Below are 24,864 nucleotides of genomic sequence, written 5' to 3' on the forward strand. Positions count from 1 at the left end.
GGGTCTACGCCTCTAATCGCATACTAACGCACTAAATAGTATGCTAAAATATATTGCATATGAACTGTCTCGGGCTGTTTTTAGACAGTTTAGTATAGTAGTGCGATTGTGAAACGAAGTTCACCGGAAGTGACGTACACGTAATCTGCTGAATGATGTGGCAAAAAATAAATTAGCGACTTAATTAAAGACTTTGTCCAACACGAAATATTTAAATTTCGTGTTTAAAAACGTTACTTGTCCAAAAATATATTCGTGAATAATTCAGAAAATATTGGGTACAATTTAAAGTTCGATAAAATGGTTGATGTTTTTTGTCCTCCTTCGTCGTCTTGACGCTTCCGTGTTGAGGCTTTTCCTCCTGCGTTTCCGCCGCCATTGCGGGTTTAAGGACTTCAGCTTTGGGTCTGCTGAGTTCCGTCTCAAGCAGCGGAGGAGACACCAGCCATCCTTGGGACAGGACGGACGCCGTTCGTGTAACACCTCGAAACAGCGTTCATCGTTTCAAGTTTTTCTATCTTCCCTGTTCGGCACGTTATTGCTATATTTTTATTTGATTGCGGTGTCCGTGGAGGAGGAGGTCGTAGCGAAGTAGCTAGCTTAGCTATCTGGCCGGGAGAGCAGAAAACTAACCATGGCTCAGATCCTTCCGATTCGCTTTCAGGAGCACCTGCAGGTAAGTTACAAACACATTTATATACCTTAAAACACGAAGGGTGTGTGTATAAATATAAAAGCCGCGGTTAGCTTTGTAATAAACTTGGAGTGAGTTGGTTTGAGTTTGCTAGCACACTGAATCCGCCTTTTCGTGTGCTAGCTTGAAGGCTCGAGCCAAATGAATGACCTCCTGTAGGTTTATGAAACGCTTAGCTGTATCCCAGCGGCTAATACTCAAATTATCCATAAAATAAAAAACGGTGTCGAAAAACAGTGTTATTTGTACGCGATGATATTTAATGTTAATTGGTTACATTTATGGCAGACAGAGCTAGTGTGCTAAAAGAGCGCTGGCTCAGCTGACTAGCTAAATTATTGACTCGGTGACTAGCCTTGGGAACGCATTAGCCAGCGGCCCAGGCATCCTGAACCTGGACACCGCTGTTACTGAAAATAAGCTTTTAGCTTAATATGGCTTTGTCATCTCTTTCATGTTGTACAATGATGGCTAGCATTTGTAACTTCATATTTAATTCCAGATCAGATGACGAACAGATATGTCCGTGTAAACGCTGAAATAATGCTGTGACCCTGATATTCAGAGATATTAAACCTGCCCGTTAAAAAGCTATTTTTGTAGCGCAGGTGAATATCTGCAAAGGTGTGGTGAGTTGTGTACATTGATTAAAAACAACGCATGATGTTTCATATTCAATCCTCACTTCAAATTCCTTGGTTTAATTTGTCAAAATAACTCGACCACTTCTTAATGGTGGTCACAGTTAAGTGGTCTCTTGGCTATATTTGTATTTTAGTCCTCATTTTGGGCCTAATTCACTCCTCGCAGATTTTTCCAGAATTCTGCTGAGTATTGTAGAATGTCAGCAGGATTTCCTGTACATACCACTGCTCCTGCCTCTGTGGACACTCAATCTTGATGCCTTTTTTCCTCCCCTCCCCCCAGCTCCAGAACCTGGGCATTAACCCAGCGAACATTGGCTTCAGCACTCTCACTATGGAGTCAGACAAGTTCATCTGCGTGCGGGAAAAGGTCGGAGAGCAAGCGCAGGTGGTCATTATTGACCTGAGCGACCCCAATTCGCCCATCCGCCGGCCCATCTCAGCAGATAGCGCAATCATGAACCCAGCCAGCAAAGTGATTGCTCTTAAAGGTAAGATGTATTCCAGCCAAATTTGTAGGTCTTCTGCTTATCTTGAAACTGTGTATGACATGACTGCATCATTTTTGGTTGCATAATTTATTAGCTTAACATTCTTGTGTACCATGCTGTGTGTCCAGGTTGCATAATGTTTATATATTTATATATATATATACATACACACTTGTACTGTAGTGTTCACTTTTCCCACGTTTGTTCATATTCACTGCCATGCCTGTTTTTATTTTGTATAAAGTCTGCTCCTTGACACTTGCCTGCCTCTTTCAGCAATTTGATGTTAACAGTAGTCATAAAGTACTCATTGGAAATGTCTTGCTGTCATAAATGCTTTGTCTGTTTTTTGCTTGTTTTTATTCTTCTTTTGTTCCTTACTGCTTTCTTATGTTTGCAGACGGTGAGTTCAATTTCATATATACTGAATTGTGAGGTTTTCTTGTGACGTGCGCTTTTCAATAGCTAATGTATTTAACAAGGGGGTGGGATTGCAGGTTTCACAAAGGGCAATGTGAAATCTTTTTCAAGACTGAAAATCTAAACAAGTGCCGAATCTGTTTAGACATGGGGAACTGCATTCATTTTTTGTGAACAAATGTATTAAAGTGCTGAAATGCTGTACATCTACTTGGGTACTAATGTTAAGGTCTCAGTTTTATCAGTCACTCCAGTTTTGTACTGACTTTGCCATTGTGCTTGCAATACTCATTAATTAGGGATGTTTTCAGCTGTTAATGAAGTGCTTGTGTAGGCCAAGTATGACTCTGTTCTCAGAGTCATAGCTTTTGTTCTGCCTGAGAAACCCTTGGTACTGTAACTCCTGTAGAGGCAACAAATTGTACTCATGTCAAGGTGTATAATCTATTTTTAAAACCCAATAGAAGTGCAAATAGAAATAAATGTCTTGGAGGCAGTCTGGTTAGATTTAACACCCCACCCCCAAAAAAGTGTCATGACCAAAAGTCCCAAATTTTCTGAATTGGATAATCCCTTTTTTAAAAAAAAAAAACCCCACAGCAACCTGTTAGGACACTAGCACATTGGACTAAATGCAGAGCAAAGGTTTGTGTGTATGTGAGTGTTTTTGCGGTGTTGGGTCTTGAGGTCTTCTTTGCACTGCAGTTGTTTGTCCTAAGTTACGCCGTCTGCACACTCCTGTTTTTGACATTTGAACACACGTTTGTCTGTGTTGTGTGTTTAACACTGGCTACATTTGTGTAGCCATTGGCTATGCCAACAAAATGTTCAAGTCCACTCCGTCTTCTGAATTTCAGCTGCAAAAACCCTCCAGATTTTCAACATTGAAATGAAGAGCAAGATGAAGGCACACACCATGACTGATGATGTGACATTCTGGAAGTGGATCTCTCTCAACACCGTAGCACTTGTAACGGACAACGCAGTCTACCACTGGAGTATGGAAGGCGACTCGCAGCCTGTTAAAGTGTTCGACCGGCACTCCAGCTTAGCTGGCTGTCAAATTATCAACTACCGCACTGATGCCAAACAGAAGTGGCTGCTGCTTATTGGGATTTCTGCACAGGTAGGACTTGTTTCAAGCTGTTCAAGTTTGTTTAAAATAAGGGTGTGGTGAGAATCTAGAAATAATTAGGTCAATGTTTGTTTACTTTCTGAAGTTACTATGCTAGAACAGAATTGATGCTTGGTTATTCAGTTGTCGGGGCAAAATCCAGGACCTTATCTTGTTCATACTTTTTCCTTCACAGCAAAACCGTGTGGTTGGAGCAATGCAGCTGTACTCTGTGGACAGGAAAGTGTCACAACCTATTGAGGGCCACGCTGCAGGCTTTGCTCAGTTCAAAATGGATGGAAATGCTGAAGAATCTACTCTGTTTTGCTTTGCTGTTCGTGGTCAAGCAGGAGGAAAGGTCTAAAACTTGATAGATTTTCTAAACTGACCTCAGAACACTTATGAAGTGAGAGGATCTGTGAATTAAAAGCTCATTAACTTTTTTTTTTTTTTAAATATTAACTGAATCTTTAGCTGCACATTATTGAAGTCGGAACTCCTCCGTCCGGCAATCAGCCTTTCCCAAAGAAAGCCGTAGATGTATTCTTTCCACCAGAAGCCCAGAACGACTTCCCTGTTGCTATGCAGGTATTCTGTCTCTAAATTTCAGTGATTTTATCACTTGTCTTTGCAGTATATTGAAATCAGATATTACAGCTGTCCAGATTTAGCAAATTATAAACTCCCTTTCAATTCCCAGTTGAACAAGTAGTGGGTTTTTCTGTTCAGAGATGCCCAAGATTTATGGATATGGTTTTTTGCTTATGCAGATCAGCCCCAAGCAGGATGTGGTTTTTCTCATCACCAAATATGGCTACATCCACCTGTACGACCTTGAGACTGGCACTTGCATCTACATGAACAGGATCAGTGGGGAGACCATCTTTGTTACTGCTCCTCATGAGGCTACTTCTGGCATTATTGGAGTCAACAGGAAAGGACAGGTGGGGGTTTTTATAATGACTATCTAGCTAGGCTTTTGACATGCAGGTATATTTCCATGGACTGACACTGAGGATCCAAGTGATTGTTTCCATGCTCTAAACAGTAGACTCAAGACACTTGTGCTTGCCTTCTGTTTACTGTAACATGATGCTTCCAGGTGATAAATAATTTTCTAGCACAGGTTTCTGAGCCATGAAATATGCAGTGAGTGAGAAGATAACCACTCTTCATTGTAGCTTTGCTTTAAGTCTACATTTGTGCTAGCCTATTCCCAACAGCATCCAGCCTTGAGACTGGGTAAAGTCTGTGTGGATGGGCCTCCATGCTATGGCCCTGGAATTCAACAATACCAAGAACTACAGTTGTGGCTGTCAGTGCCCTACAGGCTCCAACATTGTGAACAGTGGGATGTGGTGATGAGATCTCTAATCCTCTTAATGTTTGGCTCTCCCTGCATGACACTGCTATACACTGATGCTGCAGGGTTGTTTTTTGTTTTTTTTTTTTTTGTGTGGTCCTGATGGACTTTTTTTTTGCCCAATTTTTAATTTGTGACTAGTTCTTTCTGTATTTAAATGTCTGAATGTATTACTATTTCCTAAAAAGATTATCTAGTGAAATATTTAGAAACCAGTCCAAATTGATGCCACTGACTCATCTAGTGCTTCTTGTTACTAATTTATACATCAAATGCCCTTAAGGTATCCTTCAATCATGAAGGAATGTATTGAAAACTTTGACCTTGCCTGTGACCTCAACTTTGGCTGAATTCCAAAATCTAATCTGTCCATCTGCTGGTTTCAGTTATAATTCCATACAAATCCTGCAGACATTCAGTGACCTGTTCTTGAAATATTGTGCTAACGAGACTCTGACATGCATGGACAACCTGAAACCATAATGCTACTTGATGGATGTGGCATTTTACTATTTCTTCTGCTGTTGAAGACAGGGAAAAGCATAGCATTTCAATAGGGTACAAATATTGTACAATTTGTTAAAATGGGGGGTTAAAAAGATTACTCAGTTTAAATTTTAGAGAAGGCTACTTTTTTTTCCTCTGTAGCAAAAACAAATGAATGAAATGGTTTCTCTCCATTGAAAGCAAAAGGTCGTCTTAAAATGGACTGCCATCAGTATTTCTCTTGCTTTTGACAGGATTGTTTCCCTAAGCTGTAAATGAGGTTGTATGCAATCCCTGTCTGTCTTTACCAAGGCAATGGTAATGGAATTCAGCAGAAAAAGACCCATGGACATTGACCTAAAGTCATTTAAGGGATATGAAGTTACTTAAACAGTTAAGCATTAAGCACAAGCAAAGCTATAATAAAGGTTTAAAAATCTCAAATGTTGCTAGAAAGTGGTTGCATGACTTGCCCCAGTGTGCCCTTGTGTACGCTGGATGGTGGTGAGGGAGATGTTAACCCCAGAGATTTGCAAAAGAGTTGTGTGGGGTTTTTTTTTATTTTTTTTATTTTTTGTGGCTGTTTTTTTTCGAAGTCCACTGTTGGATGATTTTAATAAAAAGCTGTTCAGAAGCATTGCACAAAATGTGCTCTTAATGTGCGCGGAATGCAGCAGCTTTGAGTTGCCCTCAGTGTTGGTACAATTGAAGTATTACACTGTGCTTAGATGCCCCTGAAAGTTTACTCAGTTTCTTTGAAGAGACTTGAAAGGTCTTGGGTGGGTAAAAGCACCAGATGCCTGCTTTAAAATGTGGTGGGTCATTGTTTTTGTGACTGTTTGAAAGAAGCCAATTTGTCAAGTAATAGAATTGCTTGATGAACTTGTATAAACTACAAGTGAGTTTTTAAGGGGGAGAACACTGAATCGGACAACTGTCATCACCTTTATCAGCAATTATAGCTAGTAAGAAATTGGATTAGCCCCACCCAGTTTCTCTTTTTGGTCACCAGACAATTTCTAGCCACTGGTCAGGTCTTCCCTATTATACAAAAGCTACCAAATCAAGAACAAAGGCCAACAGATGCTACCTCTGAGATGCATGAAGCCGGCCAACTGGGTTTTTTTTTTTTTTTTTTTCTTTCTCTGTGTAGTATGAGCAGAAACCACAATCTACCCTTTTTTGCATACATGATCTAGTTGCCCATGATTGGTTAGTGTTGCTGTGATTGACAGAGGAGTGAGTATGCCATCCCTCCCACTCGGAGCATGGTCAGTTTTGCTGCCTTGCTTACCAGCCATGGATGTCTGTAGCATTGTCAGGATTTTAATTTGCAATCTCCTGATGAATTGTTGCTAACCTCTTACTCAATCTGGGTTTTAGCCATAGCTGTGGCTATCACTGTTTCACACGGGGTGTGAAAACTGATCTTTTGGTCTGTGGTTTTGCTTCTTGGGAACTTGGGTGTGAAATGCATGAAAGTTTGTCATTTTTAGGTCTAAGTATTAACTTGTGTAACTGGTTCCTTTTGTTGGACTACTTTGTGTGTTGGGGAAAGTGGAAGAGACAGGAATGCCTTTTAATAAGTATATTGCATGAAGAACATGAGCAGCTTGTATGAACCCTTAAACTGTGTGTGTGTGGGGGAAGGAACATGATTTGCCCTACTCAATTATAAAGTCATTTAATGGTATTAAAGAAATGTGTAGCAAGTTCTCCCATTTGGGTGGCACAGTGTAGTGGTTAGCGCTGTCTCCTCACAGCAAGATTTGAGCCCCGTGGCCGGCAAGGGCCTTTCTGTGCGGACTTTGCATGTTCTCCGTGTGGGTTTCCTCCGGGTGCTCCAGTTTCCCCCACAGTCCAAAGACATGCGGGTTAGGTTAACTGGTGACTCTAAAATTGACCATAGGTGTGAGTGTGAATGGTTGTCTGTCAGCCCTGTGATGACCTGGCGCCTTGTCCAGGGTGTACCCTGCCTTTTGCCTGTAGTCAGCTGGGATAGGCTCCAGCTTGCCTGCGACCCTGTAGGACAGGATAAAGTGGCTAGAGATAATGAGATGAGTTCTCCCATTCTTGCAAAAAAGTGGTAGACAATTTAAGCAGCCACTCAATTTTTCCTCCCTCAAATGAACCCAGAATCATTCCTGTGTCTTAAGTATATGAGCCAAGTAAAGGTGCCCTAAATCTCTCCTTTCATATGTGCATGTGGGTCATGTCTGGAGCAGCTTCTCTTCTCCACATTGTGTAACATCTGCCTACCTCTGTTTTCTTAAGGTGCTGTCAGTATGCGTGGAGGAGGAGAACATCATCCCCTACATCACCAATGTCCTGCAGAACCCTGATCTGGCGCTGCGCATGGCTGTACGCAACAACTTGGCTGGTGCAGAGGAGCTCTTTGCACGCAAGTTCAACACTTTGTTTGCAGGAGGCAACTACTCTGAGGCTGCTAAAGTAGCTGCCAACGCACCAAAGGTATCACCTTTATGGCTTTGTGCCTCTTTCCAGCTTCCATGTGCTTCTGGAGTTTTTACACTTGTTGCTTCTCAGGGCATTTTGCGGACCCCAGACACCATTCGGCGTTTCCAGAGTGTTCCTGCCCAGCCAGGCCAGACTTCTCCTCTGCTCCAGTACTTTGGTATCCTGCTGGACCAGGGCCAGCTCAACAAGTTTGAGTCCCTGGAGCTATGCAGGCCTGTACTGCAGCAGGGCCGTAAGCAGTTGCTTGAGAAATGGCTGAAGGAAGATAAAGTAAGAAGCCTCAATCTCCTTTAAATAAAAATCTTTTGGTGTGGGGTGTTGTCGTCCCCCACAGTAAAACAGACTTCTGTAATGCTAAATTGGATTATTTGAAAGAAGCATGTTCGGTCTTTCTAAAACTGCTTCTCTTTCTTCCCCAGCTGGAGTGCTCTGAGGAGCTGGGTGATTTGGTGAAATCTGTGGACCCGACTCTTGCTCTCAGTGTCTATCTGAGAGCAAATGTCCCTAACAAAGTCATTCAGTGTTTTGCTGAAACTGGCCAGTTCCAGAAAATTGTACTGTATGCAAAGAAGGTGGGTTTATTGCTGGTAAAATTCAAATGATCTACTATTTTAGAATGTACTCAAATGAAGTATATGCTTGTTACCTATTGTATTACTAATCCTTGCCTTTTGACTGCTTTCATGATATGCTCCCTCAACTCCATGTTTCCTAAATCCATATTGATGGGTCATTAATTTGTAGTACATGACATTCTTTGACAAAAGAATAAGTTCAGTTCCAATTAGATTTAGAAAGATTTGATATGTTTTAAGGCAGTCTTCTGTCCCTGTAGGTCGGCTACACTCCAGACTGGATCTTTTTGCTGCGAAATGTGATGCGGATTAGTCCAGAGCAGGGTCTGCAGTTCTCCCAGATGCTGGTGCAGGATGAAGAACCACTGGCTGACATTACCCAGGTGTCCCATTTTTATATACATGTATTCGGTTTGGTTCTCTTTTTATAGTTGTTTTCCCCCCCCCCTTCTGGGGTATTCAATATCATGGGTAGGAGTTTTGTTAATGGATGCATGTTTTATCTTCTCAGATTGTGGATGTTTTCATGGAGTACAACCTGATTCAGCAGTGCACTTCCTTCCTGCTGGATGCTCTAAAGAACAATCGACCCACTGAAGGCCCTCTGCAGACTCGGCTGCTGGAGATGAACTTGATGCATGCACCACAGGTCCCCCCCCGCCCCCCAGTTTTCTCATTTATGTTGACCTGGATGTTTGCCAAGATTTCCTTGCTGTGTAGTTCGATATTTTTGCGTGATATGTTCTTTTGGTTGTGTTTTCAGGTGGCTGACGCTATTTTGGGAAACCAGATGTTCACCCACTATGACCGTGCCCATGTGGCACAGCTGTGTGAGAAAGCCGGATTGCTGCAAAGAGCCCTGGAACACTACACTGACCTGTATGACATCAAACGTGCTGTGGTGCACACCCACCTGCTCAACCCTGAGGTAGTCACCAAAGATGCAATGTACTCCTCCATCAGCCTTCACTCAAACCATTAATTTACTTATCTCAGGAAATGCATTTAATGCGAGTGCTGCTTTTTACTTTGATACAACAACCAAAACTCAAGATCCTGAAATGATATGGAAAAGGGCTAAATGGAATCTTTTGAGGGTTCTCTGAAGTGCCATGGTGTATGGAGCACTGCATCTGAACACTGGTCTTTCCAGGTCAGATTAAACATGAGGCATGCTGAGCACAAGATGGCGGAGTTGTAATGGATACTGAATTCGGTGTACGTCAGTAGATTATGAAAACTAGCACCAGTGATACTTGATGCACTGTGAGTGCTTTCACACCTACTGGTTTAGAGTATGGATCAGAGTATAAATGGAACTTTTGGTACTGTTTGGTTTCAAATAATTAAACTATATGAAGGGGAGAAAAATGTCTTAGGCTGGCCAGAACAGAGAAATTGCACTCAGCTGCATGCCTAGTGCAGTTTAGGGCTGGAAACATTCTCACCTTTGAGTCAAATATAATTATGGAAAGCAGCTTTTGTCAAGTGCAGGTAGGAATCATGACCCAAACAGAACACCTTTAGCACCAAATAAAGATAAGGTACTTTTTGTATGAAAAAGTTTTCCTTTTTATGTTTAAACATTGCATATTTGTAGCCCTGCAACTCTGTAGGGCCTTTGGCTCAGTTATGGTTCAGTTTAGCAGCTTGTGTCTAGAGGGCTGACACCCACAACTTAAAATGCATGCCATTCTTGGTTCACATCATACATTTTGGGATGATTCAAGGTCAGATTGTCCAACTGCATTAAAGTGCACAAGGCATGCAGCTGACTGCAGTTTTTCTGTTCTCACCAGCCGAAATGAACATGCACCAAATTCTACACTTGTGAAGTGACCCTTGGAGAACACAATGATGGTTCTAAATCTGAAAACGTATTTAATGAGCAGCTTTGTTCTTGTACTGTGTAGTTAAGCTGCTGCTGCTTTATTTGTACTTGAATTGAGGCTAGTAGTCTCAGGATATCAGTTCTGACTTCTTCCACAGATGGCTGCTTTATTGCTAGAAAGTTGTGGTGGGGTGTGTGGGTTTTTTTTTTTTTTTTTTTTTTTTTAAATATAAATGAAGAAAAATTTGCGTTCACACGCATGTAAGTAAGCAAGTGTAATGTTTTGTCTGCAGTGGCTGGTGAACTTTTTTGGCTCCCTATCAGTGGAGGACTCTCTAGAGTGCTTGAGAGCCATGCTGTCAGCCAACATCCGCCAGAACCTGCAGATCTGTGTCCAGGTGGCCTCCAAATATCATGAGCAGCTCACTACCCAGTCCCTTACTGAGCTCTTTGAGTCCTTCAAGAGCTTTGAAGGTAAGCTTTTAGTATTAAATGTAATGCAGTAAACATTTTAAAATGGATACTTCAGATGTTAATATGGCCTACTGTGTGGTTTGCAGGTCTGTTCTATTTTCTTGGCTCCATTGTGAACTTCAGTCAGGATCCAGAGGTCCATTTCAAGTACATTCAGGCAGCCTGTAAAACTGGACAGATCAAAGAGGTGGAGAGAATCTGCAGAGAGAGCAACTGCTATGATGCTGAGCGTGTGAAGAATTTTCTCAAGGTGTGCAGCAAACATCCTAATTAGGTTTTGCAGATCTTGTCTTGTTCAGTTGTCTCTTTGCATTTCATCTTAGTTTTAATAAATCCTGGGTGTGTTTTTTTTTTTTTTTTTTTTTTTTTTTTCTTGTCTGCAGGAAGCGAAACTGACTGATCAGCTGCCTCTCATCATTGTGTGTGACCGCTTTGACTTTGTCCATGACCTGGTCCTCTATCTGTACCGCAACAATCTACAGAAGTACATTGAGATTTATGTGCAGAAGGTTAGCCCCTCTGGTCACCAGTGTTGGTGCCACCTCAGCTGTGCATTTAAGACTGTACCCTGTGCCTTTTTATAGTAGTGTAAGCTTTTGTGTGCGCTTTTTTGTCAGGTGAACCCCAGCCGCTTACCTGTGGTGATTGGTGGGCTGTTGGATGTCGACTGCTCAGAGGATGTCATTAAAAACCTGATCCTGGTGGTCCGAGGACAGTTTTCCACCGATGAGCTGGTGGCTGAGGTGGAAAAGCGGAACAGGTATGTCACTTTCTATATTGGTTTTCTCATAGCCATAATTCTACTGTACAATGGTGTTCTCACCTGGTATGCCATGTTTTCTCTTGCCAGACTGAAGCTGCTGCTTCCCTGGCTGGAAGCCCGTATTCATGAGGGATGTGAAGAACCTGCTACCCACAATGCCCTGGCTAAGATTTACATCGACAGCAACAATAACCCTGAGCGATTCCTCCGAGAGAACCCATACTACGACAGCCGTGTGGTGGGCAAGTATTGTGAAAAGAGGGATCCTCATCTGGCTTGTGTGGCTTATGAGCGAGGACAATGTGACCAAGAGCTTATTAATGTAAGTAACTGAGCCTGCTGGAATAGTTGTCCTGAACTGAGATTTTATGTTCAGTAGCTGATAGGTGTGTGTGTTGTTTGTGTGGGTCCCCCCCCCTTCATTAAAACTAAACGTGTCTTGTCCTATTCACAGGTATGTAATGAGAACTCCCTCTTTAAGAGTCTGTCTCGGTATTTGGTGCGTCGTAAGGACCCTGAACTATGGGCCAGTGTTCTCCTGGAGAGCAACCCTTACAGAAGGCCACTGATAGACCAGGTACATAAGTGAATCTGCTGGAGATGTATTTTGGCTTGAGTTTGAATTATGACAATTTTATCATCTGGATTTAAGTCTTTGACTTGTCCTCTCCCTCACAGGTAGTACAGACTGCACTATCGGAGACCCAGGACCCAGAAGAGGTGTCTGTTACAGTCAAAGCCTTCATGACTGCTGATCTGCCTAATGAGCTGATTGAGCTTCTTGAGAAGATTGTTTTGGATAACTCTGTTTTCAGTGAGCACAGGTTGGTTTTCAGTTGGCTACCAAATGTCTTGCATATCTGTGAGATCATTTTGTTGGTTTCAATATTTACTGCTACTGCTCAGGAACCTGCAAAACCTTCTGATCCTGACTGCCATCAAAGCTGATCGCACTCGTGTAATGGAGTACATCAACCGCCTGGACAACTACGATGCCCCAGACATTGCCAACATTGCTATCAGCAATGAGCTCTTTGAAGAGGCTTTTGCCATCTTCAGGAAGTTTGATGTCAACACATCTGCAGTACAGGTTAGAGACAAGAATTCATTTTTGCTCATACTTTGAAGCTATTTTTGAGCCTCTGATTGACTCCCTCTTGTCATTTTTGTGGCAGGTTCTGATTGAACACATCGGCAACCTGGACAGGGCCTATGAATTTGCTGAACGTTGCAATGAGCCTGCAGTGTGGAGCCAGCTGGCTAAAGCTCAGCTGCAGAAAGGTCTGGTAAAGGAAGCTATTGATTCTTACATCAAGGCTGATGACCCTTCGGCATACATGGAAGTAGGACATGCTGCAGCCCAAAGTGGTAAGTACAGCCAAACAAAAAAAAAATCTAACTTATAAGCTAAGTAGTATGGGAACATTGTATACAAAATGCAGGAGCTCAAAAAGGGCCATATAAATCCACCAGGCATCAGGGCTCGAAATTAACCTTTTTTTCTTTGTGTCCCCCAGTGGTCCCGAATTCTGTGTTGTATTGTCAAAGTTTAGTCAGAAATGGAAGCAATAGTGTCCCCATTTTTTTCCTCTCTGAAATAACCAGTGGTTAATATTATCATATGAAGTTACTATTATATTTGTAACTGTGATTTTGAACCCTTTTTATCATTTTTACAATAAGTCACAAGACACAAGCAACACATGTCCTATACATCATCTACTTCAAAATTAGTTATTGCATTTTCAGTTTATTAAACTTTGGCGATCTCACTGTATGAATAGATACCCGTTTATTTAAAGGGGCCAACTAGCTCATTCAGAAAATGTTTCAACTCCCTACATCTGCAGTACACTTTAGTTGAAAATAAGACCCCTTTTATGTTCATTTCATCTACTTGTACCTTGAATATCTGTTGGCACTTATAAGGCCAACTTATAATTTTCACCGTTACCGTTATCCATTTTTATGGACTTTCCGTTATCCATTTTATGAACTTTCGCTGCCGAAACGTGGGTGCAAATGTTAGCAACATCAACATAGTGCCAGGTCCTAGCCTAGTTGTGCTGCTGACTGACTAAACTTTCTGAACTAGAAAGACACCAAGAAACTCACTTATTCTGTTGAACAGTATCTTCCGTCAATATCATCCACATCATTCCTGTTGTATTTTATAACGTGTCTAACAGTGTTCATTAAGTTCATTCAGTTGCTAGCGTTGCCTGCAGACCAGGCGATGACACTTTGGATCCTGAAGGTCCCGGAGACATTATGTCTGGGCTTTCAGTTTCTTCCCCGTGGTTGGTCCGCTTCAACCACTTAAGCATTTTTGTTCTGGCAAGAGTCGGCGCAGCGTGTGCGGTAGCAATTCCAAGTCCATATAATGCGGACTCCGGCCGACGATTCTAGAACAGAATGTGCTGCTCTGTAGCCTACGGATGCAGGTGCATCGAAAGTGTAGCTACTATGTATTTTTTGCTGTTAACGTTTTAAAATTAAAATTGACAAATTAGGTGAATGTCTACGTATATGTGTTACAGCTTTGTAAATAATATTAATGTAGAACTTTTTTCTAGATCTATCTTTTTTTTTTTTTTTCCATTTGTCCTGGGATTGTCCCAGATATGATTTTGTGTCCCGATGACATTTTTTATGGTCCCCGGGACGTCGGGACACCGTTAGTTTCGAGCACTGCCAGGCATGAAGTAGCAATACAATATCTACTGTACAAGCAAATTGGCAGATGGAGATCATAATTGCTGTAAGCCTCCAGTCTGGTTTAGGTTCAGTATTTTATCTGCAGTATACACTGCCGTTTCTCTCAAATATGAACATTGCATTCATTAATCATTCAACCTTTTGTTAGTCACACTTAAGGTGCAAGACTCATTAGTTTAACCTCAAGGCAGTGTGTTTGTCCAGCAAAATTGTTGCAACTGTGTGGAATTTGTAATGATGGTAGAACAATGTAATCTTTGTTTAATGGGCTTTTATAAGCCAAACATTTTTTTTAATTATAGTGATTTTCATGACTTCCCCACACACAGGGAACTGGGAGGATTTGGTCAAGTTCTTGCTGATGGCACGTAAGAAGGCCCGCGAGTCATATGTAGAGACAGAGCTGATCTTTGCATTGGCTAAAACCAACCGCCTGGCTGAACTGGAAGAGTTTATCAATGGCCCCAACAATGCCCATATCCAGCAGGTATGAGCCTTTTTCTAGCAATACACTGCCCTTTGACTGCAGCCTTGTAATATTATGTTATAGCTAATGACGTGCACTTTTTTTTTTTTTTTCTCTCCATCCCTTATTTTGGTCCTTTAGGTTGGTGATCGATGCTATGATGAGAAGATGTATGAGGCGGCTAAGCTGCTGTACAACAACGTGTCCAACTTTGGCCGTCTGGCTTCCACTCTGGTCCACCTGGGAGAGTACCAAGCTGCTGTTGATGGAGCACGCAAGGCCAACAGCACACGAACCTGGAAAGAGGTGCGCTCCCAAACAGTTCTCACCGAATTGCTGTTTGTGGTTAATAACTGGTTACTTTCTCCAGCAGAAATTCTGTGTTTATTTTAATTAAGGCTTTTGCCAGTTTTTAGTTTACTGAGTGAGGCATTAACTTTTCCCCAGGTCTGTTTTGCCTGTGTAGATGGGAAGGAATTCCGTCTGGCACAGATGTGTGGCTTGCATATTGTTGTCCATGCTGATGAACTTGAGGAGCTCATTAACTACTACCAGGTAACCAATTTTTAATCTAATGGTCTACTTGTTTAATGGCACATTAGGGCTCCTTTTATAGGTCTTGCGGCAGGAGTGTTGATAGGTGTATGTAATCTCACTTTCAGGACCGTGGCTATTTTGAGGAGCTGATAACTATGTTGGAGGCAGCTCTGGGACTTGAGCGTGCTCACATGGGCATGTTCACTGAGCTGGCCATCCTCTATTCCAAATTCAAACCACAGAAGATGAGGGAGCACCTGGAACTCTTTTGGTCCAGAGTCAATATTCCCAAGGTAAAATAGCTTGAACTGGTGAATAAGGGTAATAAGAAATACTATTCCTTTGTCAGTTTCTACACTAAGAACTCCTTGCAAATCCAGTAAACAATAGATTGTTACACAAAGCACAGATGAAATGTGTATTAATGCCATTTTATTTAATGGTGTATAGGAATGTTGTGCAAAAATTGTTTTAATGTTGCGATGTTCTGTGCTCTAGGTCTTGAGGGCAGCAGAACAGGCTCATCTGTGGGCTGAGCTGGTCTTCCTTTATGACAAGTATGAAGAATATGATAATGCTATCATCACCATGATGAACCACCCTGCAGATGCCTGGAAGGAGAGCCAGTTCAAAGACATTGTTACTAAGGTACTGCAGTTGCTCCTGATTTCTTGTATGGCAGGAAAACATTTAATGCTTAACAGTAACAGTATCTTATTGGTGTGTGTTTGTGTGTGGTGGATTTTTTTTTTTTTTTAAATAAAAGGTGGCTAATGTGGAACTGTATTACAAAGCCATCCAGTTCTATCTGGAGTTCAAGCCTCTGTTGCTGAATGATTTGCTCATTGTCCTGTCCCCAAGGCTTGATCACACGCGTGCTGTTAACTTCTTCACTAAGGTATTTTATGGTTCTCCACATGTAGAAGTCATGTTGGATATTAAGCACAGATTTTATTCTGATTTTCTTCCCCCCCCCCCCCAATTTTAATGAATCTTTCAGGTTAAACAGTTGTCTCTGGTTAAACCATACCTGCGATCTGTACAGAACCACAACAACAAATCAGTCAACGAAGCACTAAACAATCTCTTTATAATAGAGGAGGATTACCAGGTAGGGGGTCTAGAGCATGTTCTCTTAAGCTTGTTGCTCCTTTATACATACCCTGAAATAAAGATAGTAATTACTGGTTTAGTGTTAAAGGTTGTCTCCCCCCCGTTTGGTCTTGTCGTACAGGCTCTGCGTACATCCATCGACGCCTATGACAACTTTGATAACATATCTCTGGCCCAGAGCCTGGAGAAGCATGAGCTCATTGAGTTCAGGAGAATTGCTGCATACCTTTTCAAAGGCAACAACCGCTGGAAGCAAAGTGTGGAGCTCTGCAAGAAGGACAAACTCTACAAGGTTTCTATCAACTAGACAGTTATGTTATGTGAACATACTCAAATGTGGCATGGTGTAATCAGTGTATATATTTTTAGACTAAGATCAGATTTTTCTGATCAGACATGGAGATGTGAATACCTGTCAGTCAAATAATCACTAAGGTGTGTTCCTTGAAGTATGAGAAACTGGCTTTGAGCCCAACATTTTCAAGTGGGGGGGACTTCAAAGTTACAAGAATGCGAAAAGGAAATTGATTAGCTTCAACCCTGCAAACCTCAAACAGCAGCCTACTGGCTGCTGTTTGAGGTTTGCAGGGTTGAAGCTAATCAATTTCCTTTTCGCATTCTTGTAACTTTGAAGTCCCCCCCACTTGAAAATGTTGGAAAGTGCAGGAAACTTTGCCAGGAAACAGGAACGCTGCAGTCTCTTCTGGGTGCAAAAACAAAATGGAGGCACTGCTTACACAGTAGTGGTGATTAACTATACGAGTTCACTGAAGTACAGAATATCACACCAGGACTTATTGTAAATGGCTGCTTTCTTAGTTGTGTAGTGTGAACGTAACTGAACAATGCACCATGCTCATTGTGTGTACTGCAGGATGCCATGCAGTATGCGTCAGAGTCGAAGGACACCGAGCTGGCTGAGGAGTTACTGCAGTGGTTCCTACAAGAGGAGAAAAAGGAATGCTTTGCTGCCTGCCTCTTCACATGCTATGACCTCCTACGGCCTGACGTAGTGCTGGAGACTGCCTGGAGGCACAACATCATGGACTTCTCTATGCCCTACTTCATCCAGGTCATGAGGGAGTACCTCAGCAAGGTGAGCCACCACACTCTGTAGTCTCACATAACCACAATGTGTAGTGTGGAAGTACACTGACCATGTGATCCAAAAGCACTCAAGCTGGCAGTCAAATATGGATTAAGGAATGTGATCATTTTAACCATATTAAAAACAGGCACGCCATGATGGATTTCATTTACTAATTAAATCATTAAAATTGCTTTTTCTTTCTCACTGGCCATGAAACCCAAAGTTTATCTTTTTGTGGTGTGTTTGGGGGGTTTGCTTTGCAATACAGGGAGTCTTCAGGTCTGTTACATCACAGCTATTATATAAAAGTAAAATGTGATGCATCTCATTATCACAAATACACCATGCTAAAACCTAATGGTTTTTCTTTCAGTAAAATAAACTGCATTTAAATTGCAAAGTATACTAACTTGTGGACTCTCACTGAAATTTGAGGGATTGTGTGTAGTATTTAACCATTTCATACTCCCCCCCCCCCCCCCCCCCCCCCCCCCCCCCAAATTTCTGGTTTTCTACTGACTTTACTATTCCAACTTCTGCAGTTCTTTTCTTGCATTTTCAATACTGGTCTATTGAGTGCTTTTATTTTCTTAAGCTGCTGCTCTTAAATTCCCTTTCAGGTTGATGCAATTAAGGAAAAGGTGAAGGCTGCCTCTTATTCCCTTTTTTTAACCTGTGTAGTTTTTGGAGGCCTGAAACTTCAGGAAACTGCATGAGTTTTCTCTCTTCCCCCCCCCCCCCCCCCCCCCCCCCCATTTCACTCTGCTGCTTTTAAAATCCATGATTATAATTTCCTCCAAGTTTCCTCTAGAGTACTGACCTTGTGTCGAGCAGATGCTGCAGTAGTGAGCAACTTTCTGACCTGTAGATGGAGTTATCATTAACATCACTGAACTGCAGTCTATTATTGGCTCCTCATGCAGCTGCCATTAAGCCTGCTCAAACAAATCCACTGTTGGTGTGTATAGAGATCTTGCAGTCACGTGACCAGAAAGTTAACAGCCGCCATCTTGTCGGTAAAAAAACACAGCTGAATACTGCTGCACTCGTGTACAGAATGGATCAATTTCAACCAACGGACTACACGGCTCATTTTTCTAATGAACAGAACTAGATATATGTCTAAAATAAGCGATCTACAGATTAGTGACCCTTATGGCTTACCGGACGTAGTTTTCACAACCGTGTCAGTGGATTTTGAACTGCCAGAGGTGGAATACCCAGATGTGTATAATTACCTCATTAACTTTCCCTTGCTGTTCAGTGGTGAAGCACTGCGTGCTTATAAATCTCTGGACGGTTATCTTTACAGAAGTTCAGGATTTGTCAGCGACTCAGATGTGGCATCTTGTAAACAAGAAAATAAAAATCCTCGTTGGACGGGTAAGTCACTTAAGTATTGAGTATAGCACTGACCAGCCGATAATAGAATAAGGTAATTCCAGCTGTAATTCCAAATCGTCCGTCTTGTTTACCATGGATCTGGTGTTGGAGAGGTAGAGGCTTAGCAGTGGAGATTTGAGTGGCTGTTTTCTGAGCTTAGTCAACAGGCCGGCTCTGCCTGCAGCCTCGCTTTTGCTTCCGCTCCCGACTCTGCCTCCTTCACTTTGCTTCCGATAACAATCCATGGAGACCCCGCTGGTCTCACTATCTCGTCCGGAATGTTGTGCATGCGATGGAAATCGCTACAAACCGTCATCTTCTGCTGGAAACCAATGTCCAGTAAGTCCATACGGTTGTAGTGGATATTGAAGTCCGGTACAGACGAACAGCACGCAAAAATGCACACAAGCGTAAAACGTGCACAGGTAGGGAGAGCTTGTAGCCACAGCCGTTGTAGTAGAATTGTATATAGTAGGGTTTTCCAGAAGTAGAAGGCGGAAATATGGCGTTTGACCGACAAGATGGCGTCTGTCACAATCTGGATCGGCTGCGACGTCACATGCAAGTGCTCCATTGGTTTCCATACACTGAGGTAAAGGCTCATTCCCTCTTGAATTGGCTGTGCTTAAAATTCCTCCACTAATCCGGGTAGAGATTGCAATGCAGGTGACCTTAGGTGTGAGGAAACCCTGGAAGAAGTGACCACATCTTCAGAGTTCTTTGAGTGATTTACAACAGTGGTGCTTGAAAGTTTTAGCCCTTTGGAATTTATTTCTGCATAAATGTGACCTAAAACAGATCGGGAACCCAATTAAACAAACGAGCCAAAATATACTTGGTCATTTCTTTGAGATGATCCAATATTCTACATCTGTGTGTGGTAAAAGTATGAACCTTTAGGATTAGCGGTTATTTGCAGTGAGATTAGTTGAGGGATGCCCTTTTTAAATTAGTCAGTCTGATCTTCACAACTGCTTTGTGGAAGTGTATTGTTACATGAACAAAGATTTCTGAGGACCTCAGCAAGGGTAGGAAAAGCTTACAAAACCATCTCGAGTTTGGATTCCACCAATCCACAGTTAGACAGATGGAGGAAATTTGAGCTCACTGTTGCTCTCCCCAGGAGTGATCAACCAACAAGGATCACTCAGACCAAGGTGGGACATGGTCTGTGAGGTCACAAAGGAACCAAGGGTAACTTCTAAGCAACTGAAGGCCTCGCTCACATTGGGTGAGATTAACATTTGTGAGAACACTGAACAGCTGTGCTGTGCCTGGCAGGGTCAAGGAGAAAGCTACTGCTCTCTAAAAAGAACATTGCTGCCCTACTACAGTTTGTTCAAGATCACTTGAACAAGCAAGATGTCTGTTGGAAAAAGTTTGTGAATAGATGACACCAAAATGGAACTTTTTTTTTTTTGAAAATGAGGAGCATTGTTTGGAGAGAGAAAATGCCATATGCATAAGAATTTTATTCCATCTGTGAAACATGGTGGTAGTATCATGGTTTGGGCCTGTTTTTGCTGCATCTGGGCAAACTATCCTGGCAATCATTGATGGAATAATGAATTCTGAATTATTCCAGCAAATTCTAATAGAAAATAGGACATTGGTCTATGAACTGAATCTCAAGAGAAAGTGGGTCATGCAGCAAGATGGCAACCTTAATGACAAGTCATTCTACCAAAGAATGGCTGAATAAAGTTTTGGACTGGCCAAATTGTAGTCCTGATCTTAATCCATTAGAAATGTGGGAGTAGTTCATGAGAGGAAACCCAACATCCCAGAGATGAAGTTCTTCTGCAGTTACTGCTGCAAAAGTTTCCAGTAACTGGATCAGTCCTGCACACTGGCCTGGAGGAATTTTAGTCCATTCTTCTAATGATGCAGAAAGCAGAGGTTCACATACTTTTGCTGCTCAGATACAGAATATTGGGTAATTTTCCTCAATCAGTAGAAAAGTGATTTTTCATTTGTTTAATTGGGTTCTTTGTCTACTTTTACCAGTATGACTTTTTAAAAAGGTCATTTACAAATTCTAAAGGGTTCACAATTTTAAGCACCACTGTATGGGACACCTCTGAAGTCTCAAATCTAGAGTAATGAGTGGTCCTTCAGTAGTGTATGCTGTGGAGATTCTGAACGCATGTTTTATATTCTCAGTGGCACCTTTTGAGATGTTAGGGAACATGGCTGTTGGCTGTGCCTGCCTTGGGAAGCCGTGAATGGCTGTATGAATCCATCTCACCCTGTCACCTTTTTTCTTTCCCCTTCCCTCCCTTCTCTGCCTCTTTCATGCACAACTTTTTTGTAACCAAACAAATAACAGCTACTCCTCTGGCATGGGTCCCCCCCTGTGAAAAATTTGACTTTGCTGATCTTTTTCAAGCCTGTTCAGCATTTCCCATCCAATGTAGCATCAACAGTTGTATGTAGAGAACTGAACCTGTCATGAAGCATGTACTCATCCTAAGCAGCAGCAACCCTTGACTATTGTGCAGTAGTCGAATTATCAAGGTCTTCTGTCAAGGGTTTCCTATATAACCAATTGTCATGAGCACTGAGCACTTTTTTTTTTTTAAATTTATTTATTTTTAATTCAAGAGTTGCAAGTTTTCTTCCCTCTAATGAAACCTTCAACTGATGCTAGTCACAGGATTGTCTTGGGAGCCCCTGTGCTTGTGAAATGTGTTAATATCAGATTCCTCACACATCAGTCATTTAAGCTCTGGGGTGACAGGGTTCTGTTTTCTACATATGCCCAGTTTATTAAAATGAATTGTTCAGTGGCTGATTGGGGGGGACCATCAAACTCTACCAAGCCAAATCAGGTGTGGGGTTTTTTTTGGGGAAGCCCAACCTGCCTGCCATGTCATGGTGTTGGCAAACACAGATTCTTCAGTAGGAACTGTGCTCATCAGCAGTTCTGGACTGTTGTGGAAGGAGCTTGGTTTGTGTCCTTGCACTCTGCTTTTAAAAGCACCTTGGTTTAAGCTTTGCTTTAAGCATCTGCCATGAATGGTCCCATCCATCAGTCCTTTCCTTTGTTGAAAAGGAAGACCAGACAGTTGTTTCATGTTCTTGCCATTGGGTGGCAGCCTGTCTTAGTTCTGTCTTTCTCTCGTTCAGGTTGATAAGCTGGATGCGTCAGAGTCTTTGAGGAAAGAGGAGGAGCAGGCCACAGAGGCACAACCCATCGTTTATGGTACAATTTCTTTACTCTCTTGCATCACTAAATGGTGGTAGTATTCCCTTGAAAGTAATGTTTTGAATGAATGGTGTGGCTTCAGGTTATTTTGTTTTTCAAAGCAGTATATACAGTGCCTGTCAAGTTTAGACACCTACTCATTCATAGGTTCTGTATTTTTGACTATCTCCTGCATTGTAGAACAATACTGAAATAACATGTGGAACACGCATGGAATTATGTGGTGATGGGGTTTAGCAACCAGGCAATGTCTCAAGTTCTTCAAAGTAGCAACTTTTTACCTTGACACTTGGCATTATCTTAACCAGTTTCATGAAGTAGTCACTTGGAGTGCTTTTCAATTGACACACGTGTCTTGTCAAGTTAATTAGTGGAATTTCTTGCCTCCTTGATGCATTAAAGATCAATCAATATAGTAAATGTATAGATCGATCAATATAGTGTTAAATTACTATAGTAATTCATGGGTTAGAACTGCTCAACTAAGAGAAACCTCAATTATTAAGACAGGAAGTTTTATTATTAATTTAAAATTGTAAACTTGACTGGAACTATAGGTAATAACACCCCCCCCCAAAAAAAAAATTTGATTTGTATGCTCCTTGGTGCAAAGCATTTAGTGATGCTGTGGTCCATGCTACTTACCCCTAACCACTACAACCTGCTGCACTGCATGCAAGCTGAGGATGTGGTCTTGTTAGTGGTAGACTCCATTTCCACTAGGCATATTAATTTGCTTGAACATGTGCAAGATAACCTTTCCAGAATATGGAATACAAAGTGATTTTAAACTGCACAAAGTGTTTGCTAGTAGAACAGTCGTGTTGCATTTAAACACTTGAAAATGGAGATGACTGCAAGACTCGAACAGTTTGTTACATCACAAATTGCAGGCGAAATGTAATCCAAACCCTTTTCTGCCTTTAAATGCTTCAGGAGATCAAACCTGCAGTTACTTAGTTGTCAGCTTTAACTAATGCACCTGATTTTGCTTGTTGTATTTATGACTTAAATAGATTACCTTTTTTTTTTTTTTTAATTTAAAGCTTAGTTAATTGGGCATCTATGTAAGCATTATGTATGACCTGAGAAACACTAGTTTTCACTTGCTGAGTGGGTTGCATTCAGAGTTTTAGTAGCTCACCCCCAAATATGTAGCTTTGACAAGGCAGACAGATTGTACCTCATCTGAACAGTTTTTAAAATTAAGTGTGGTGGGGTTTTTTGTTTAAACACAAATGGATACCAATGAGGTGTTCAGATGGGTTCAGTTTGTCCTTTTGGAATGCATTCTTGAAATTGAACCCTTTTGTTAAATCAGTTAAGTAAACTCAAGCTGGCTCACACCATGAGGAGGAAGGTTTTTCTTTTGATTCAAAGTTTTGTAATTCTTTAATGTTTTGTTTAAACACCTGTTCCAGGCACACCCCAGTTGATGCTCACTGCAGGCCCAAGTGTCGCTGTTCCTCCTCAGCAGCCTTACGGCTATGGCTACGGTGCCCCTGCTGGCTACGGTCAGCCAGCGCAGCCTGGCTTTGGCTATGGCATGTAGAGCCATCCCTGCCTGCATTCCTCTTCGTCCATCCGTCTCTCCTTCAGTTCCTCCCCTGCTCATTGTGCTTTATTCACAGAAGTGTTGCGAAATCAGACTTGTGCATTTTAAATGATTCTCTATAAAATGCATTGAAGGACTTCCTTTTTGAGTTAAAGTAATTCTTTTTGTTACATTCCATATTCAAGCCTACTTATAACAGATTTGTGTCCTTATATTGTTTTTTTTTTTAAGTGGGGGGGGGATTAAGTGAAATTGAGAGCAGCAACTAACCTTAACACATGTTGTGAAGCATCTGATTTGCACTCTTCATGAGAGGGGGTAAAAACTAATGTAGAATCTCCTAATTTTGATGTGCTGTATGTGAATGCTTACACTGTCTGTATAATGCACTTCATTATTGTATATTCTTGGGGGGGGAAATCAAAGCATATGCATCCATTTAGCAACACTAAGTAATAATCAGATATTCTACACAGGTATGTAGCTGTATGGAATTGTGCATACAGACATGATTATAGAAAGCAATTTTAATCCCTTAACATGAAAAGCGTACTCACTGAAGTGTCTGCATTGGCCTCCTTTCATTCACTCCATGTAACGGGCAAACTCCTGTTGTGTTCTATACAGTGCTTTTGTGTGACTTCCATAAAATGAGCAAGGGATGAGATGATTCTTCTGACCTGTGTCTTACTCACCATGCATCTTCCCTGTATTTGAGGTTTGTGTATGCCTGGTGTTGTGATGTTCTAGCTTATGTTCTAGCTTTGTTTGGAGTGTACAGAAGAACGGATGTGTTGACTTGGATACCACGCTCACCCTGTAAGTTCTGTTGCGAGTAGCTATTAAATTTACAGGATTGTGACCGTTTTTTGGTGGCTTTGATTGTAAACTTGCTCACATTAAAGTTGGAAAATCATCTAACCACTGACTTTTTTTTTTTTTTCCTTCTCCCATCTCATTTTTGTCTTCCAAAAAGTGTATGCAGTGAGTTTACAAATGCAATGCTCAGAATTAATATATATATATATATATATATATATATATATATATATATATATATATATATATATATATATATATATATATATATATAAAAAAAAAAAGTAAACAGAAGGGAATCTGTTAGGAATGTGTACTAAATTGGAAATGAGACCATAAGTTTAAGTTCAATAACTTCAAGTAAAAAAAAAAAAGCAAAACAAAGTGATATATTGCACCTAAGTTAAGGATACAGTATACATGGTAAAGACAGTATCCTTAACTCTCTGTGTGTGGGAATCATTGTATATAGAATCACTTCATTTTACTTGAAGTTATTGAACTTTTTCAGACGATTTTAGCTTCTGGTTTTAGATATGTTTACTTCTCTGATTCAGGAGCTTGGTAGCAAATTTGAATTTCCCTCCAGGGATTAAAGTAATTCTGATCCAACTTGGTCAATTTTGAGATATATAAAAATTC

The 24,864-nt window shown here is 41.3% G+C and overlaps 1 protein-coding gene across 1 annotated transcript; it reads left to right on the forward strand.

Annotated features, from left to right (window-relative positions):
- The first annotated feature begins 282 nt into the window (after window positions 1-282).
- cltcb (clathrin, heavy chain b (Hc)) lies at window positions 283-24,324 on the forward strand. Its single transcript, XM_060943737.1, has 32 exons — window positions 283-676; window positions 1,622-1,829; window positions 3,107-3,375; window positions 3,560-3,721; window positions 3,838-3,951; window positions 4,134-4,307; window positions 7,487-7,684; window positions 7,760-7,960; window positions 8,110-8,262; window positions 8,526-8,648; window positions 8,777-8,914; window positions 9,029-9,193; window positions 10,390-10,570; window positions 10,657-10,820; window positions 10,954-11,079; window positions 11,188-11,330; window positions 11,421-11,655; window positions 11,788-11,910; window positions 12,012-12,157; window positions 12,240-12,423; window positions 12,509-12,701; window positions 14,381-14,538; window positions 14,659-14,823; window positions 14,965-15,072; window positions 15,180-15,347; window positions 15,553-15,702; window positions 15,821-15,952; window positions 16,055-16,165; window positions 16,289-16,459; window positions 17,042-17,263; window positions 21,770-21,845; window positions 23,270-24,324. Exons 1-32 carry the CDS (start codon window positions 635-637, stop codon window positions 23,398-23,400), a joined length of 5,034 nt encoding a protein of 1,677 aa, XP_060799720.1. The 5' UTR covers window positions 283-634; the 3' UTR covers window positions 23,401-24,324.
- Window positions 24,325-24,864: the final 540 nt, after the last annotated feature.

This window comes from Neoarius graeffei, chromosome 17 (assembly GCF_027579695.1).
Source record: "Neoarius graeffei isolate fNeoGra1 chromosome 17, fNeoGra1.pri, whole genome shotgun sequence".
NCBI lineage: Eukaryota > Metazoa > Chordata > Actinopteri > Siluriformes > Ariidae > Neoarius > Neoarius graeffei.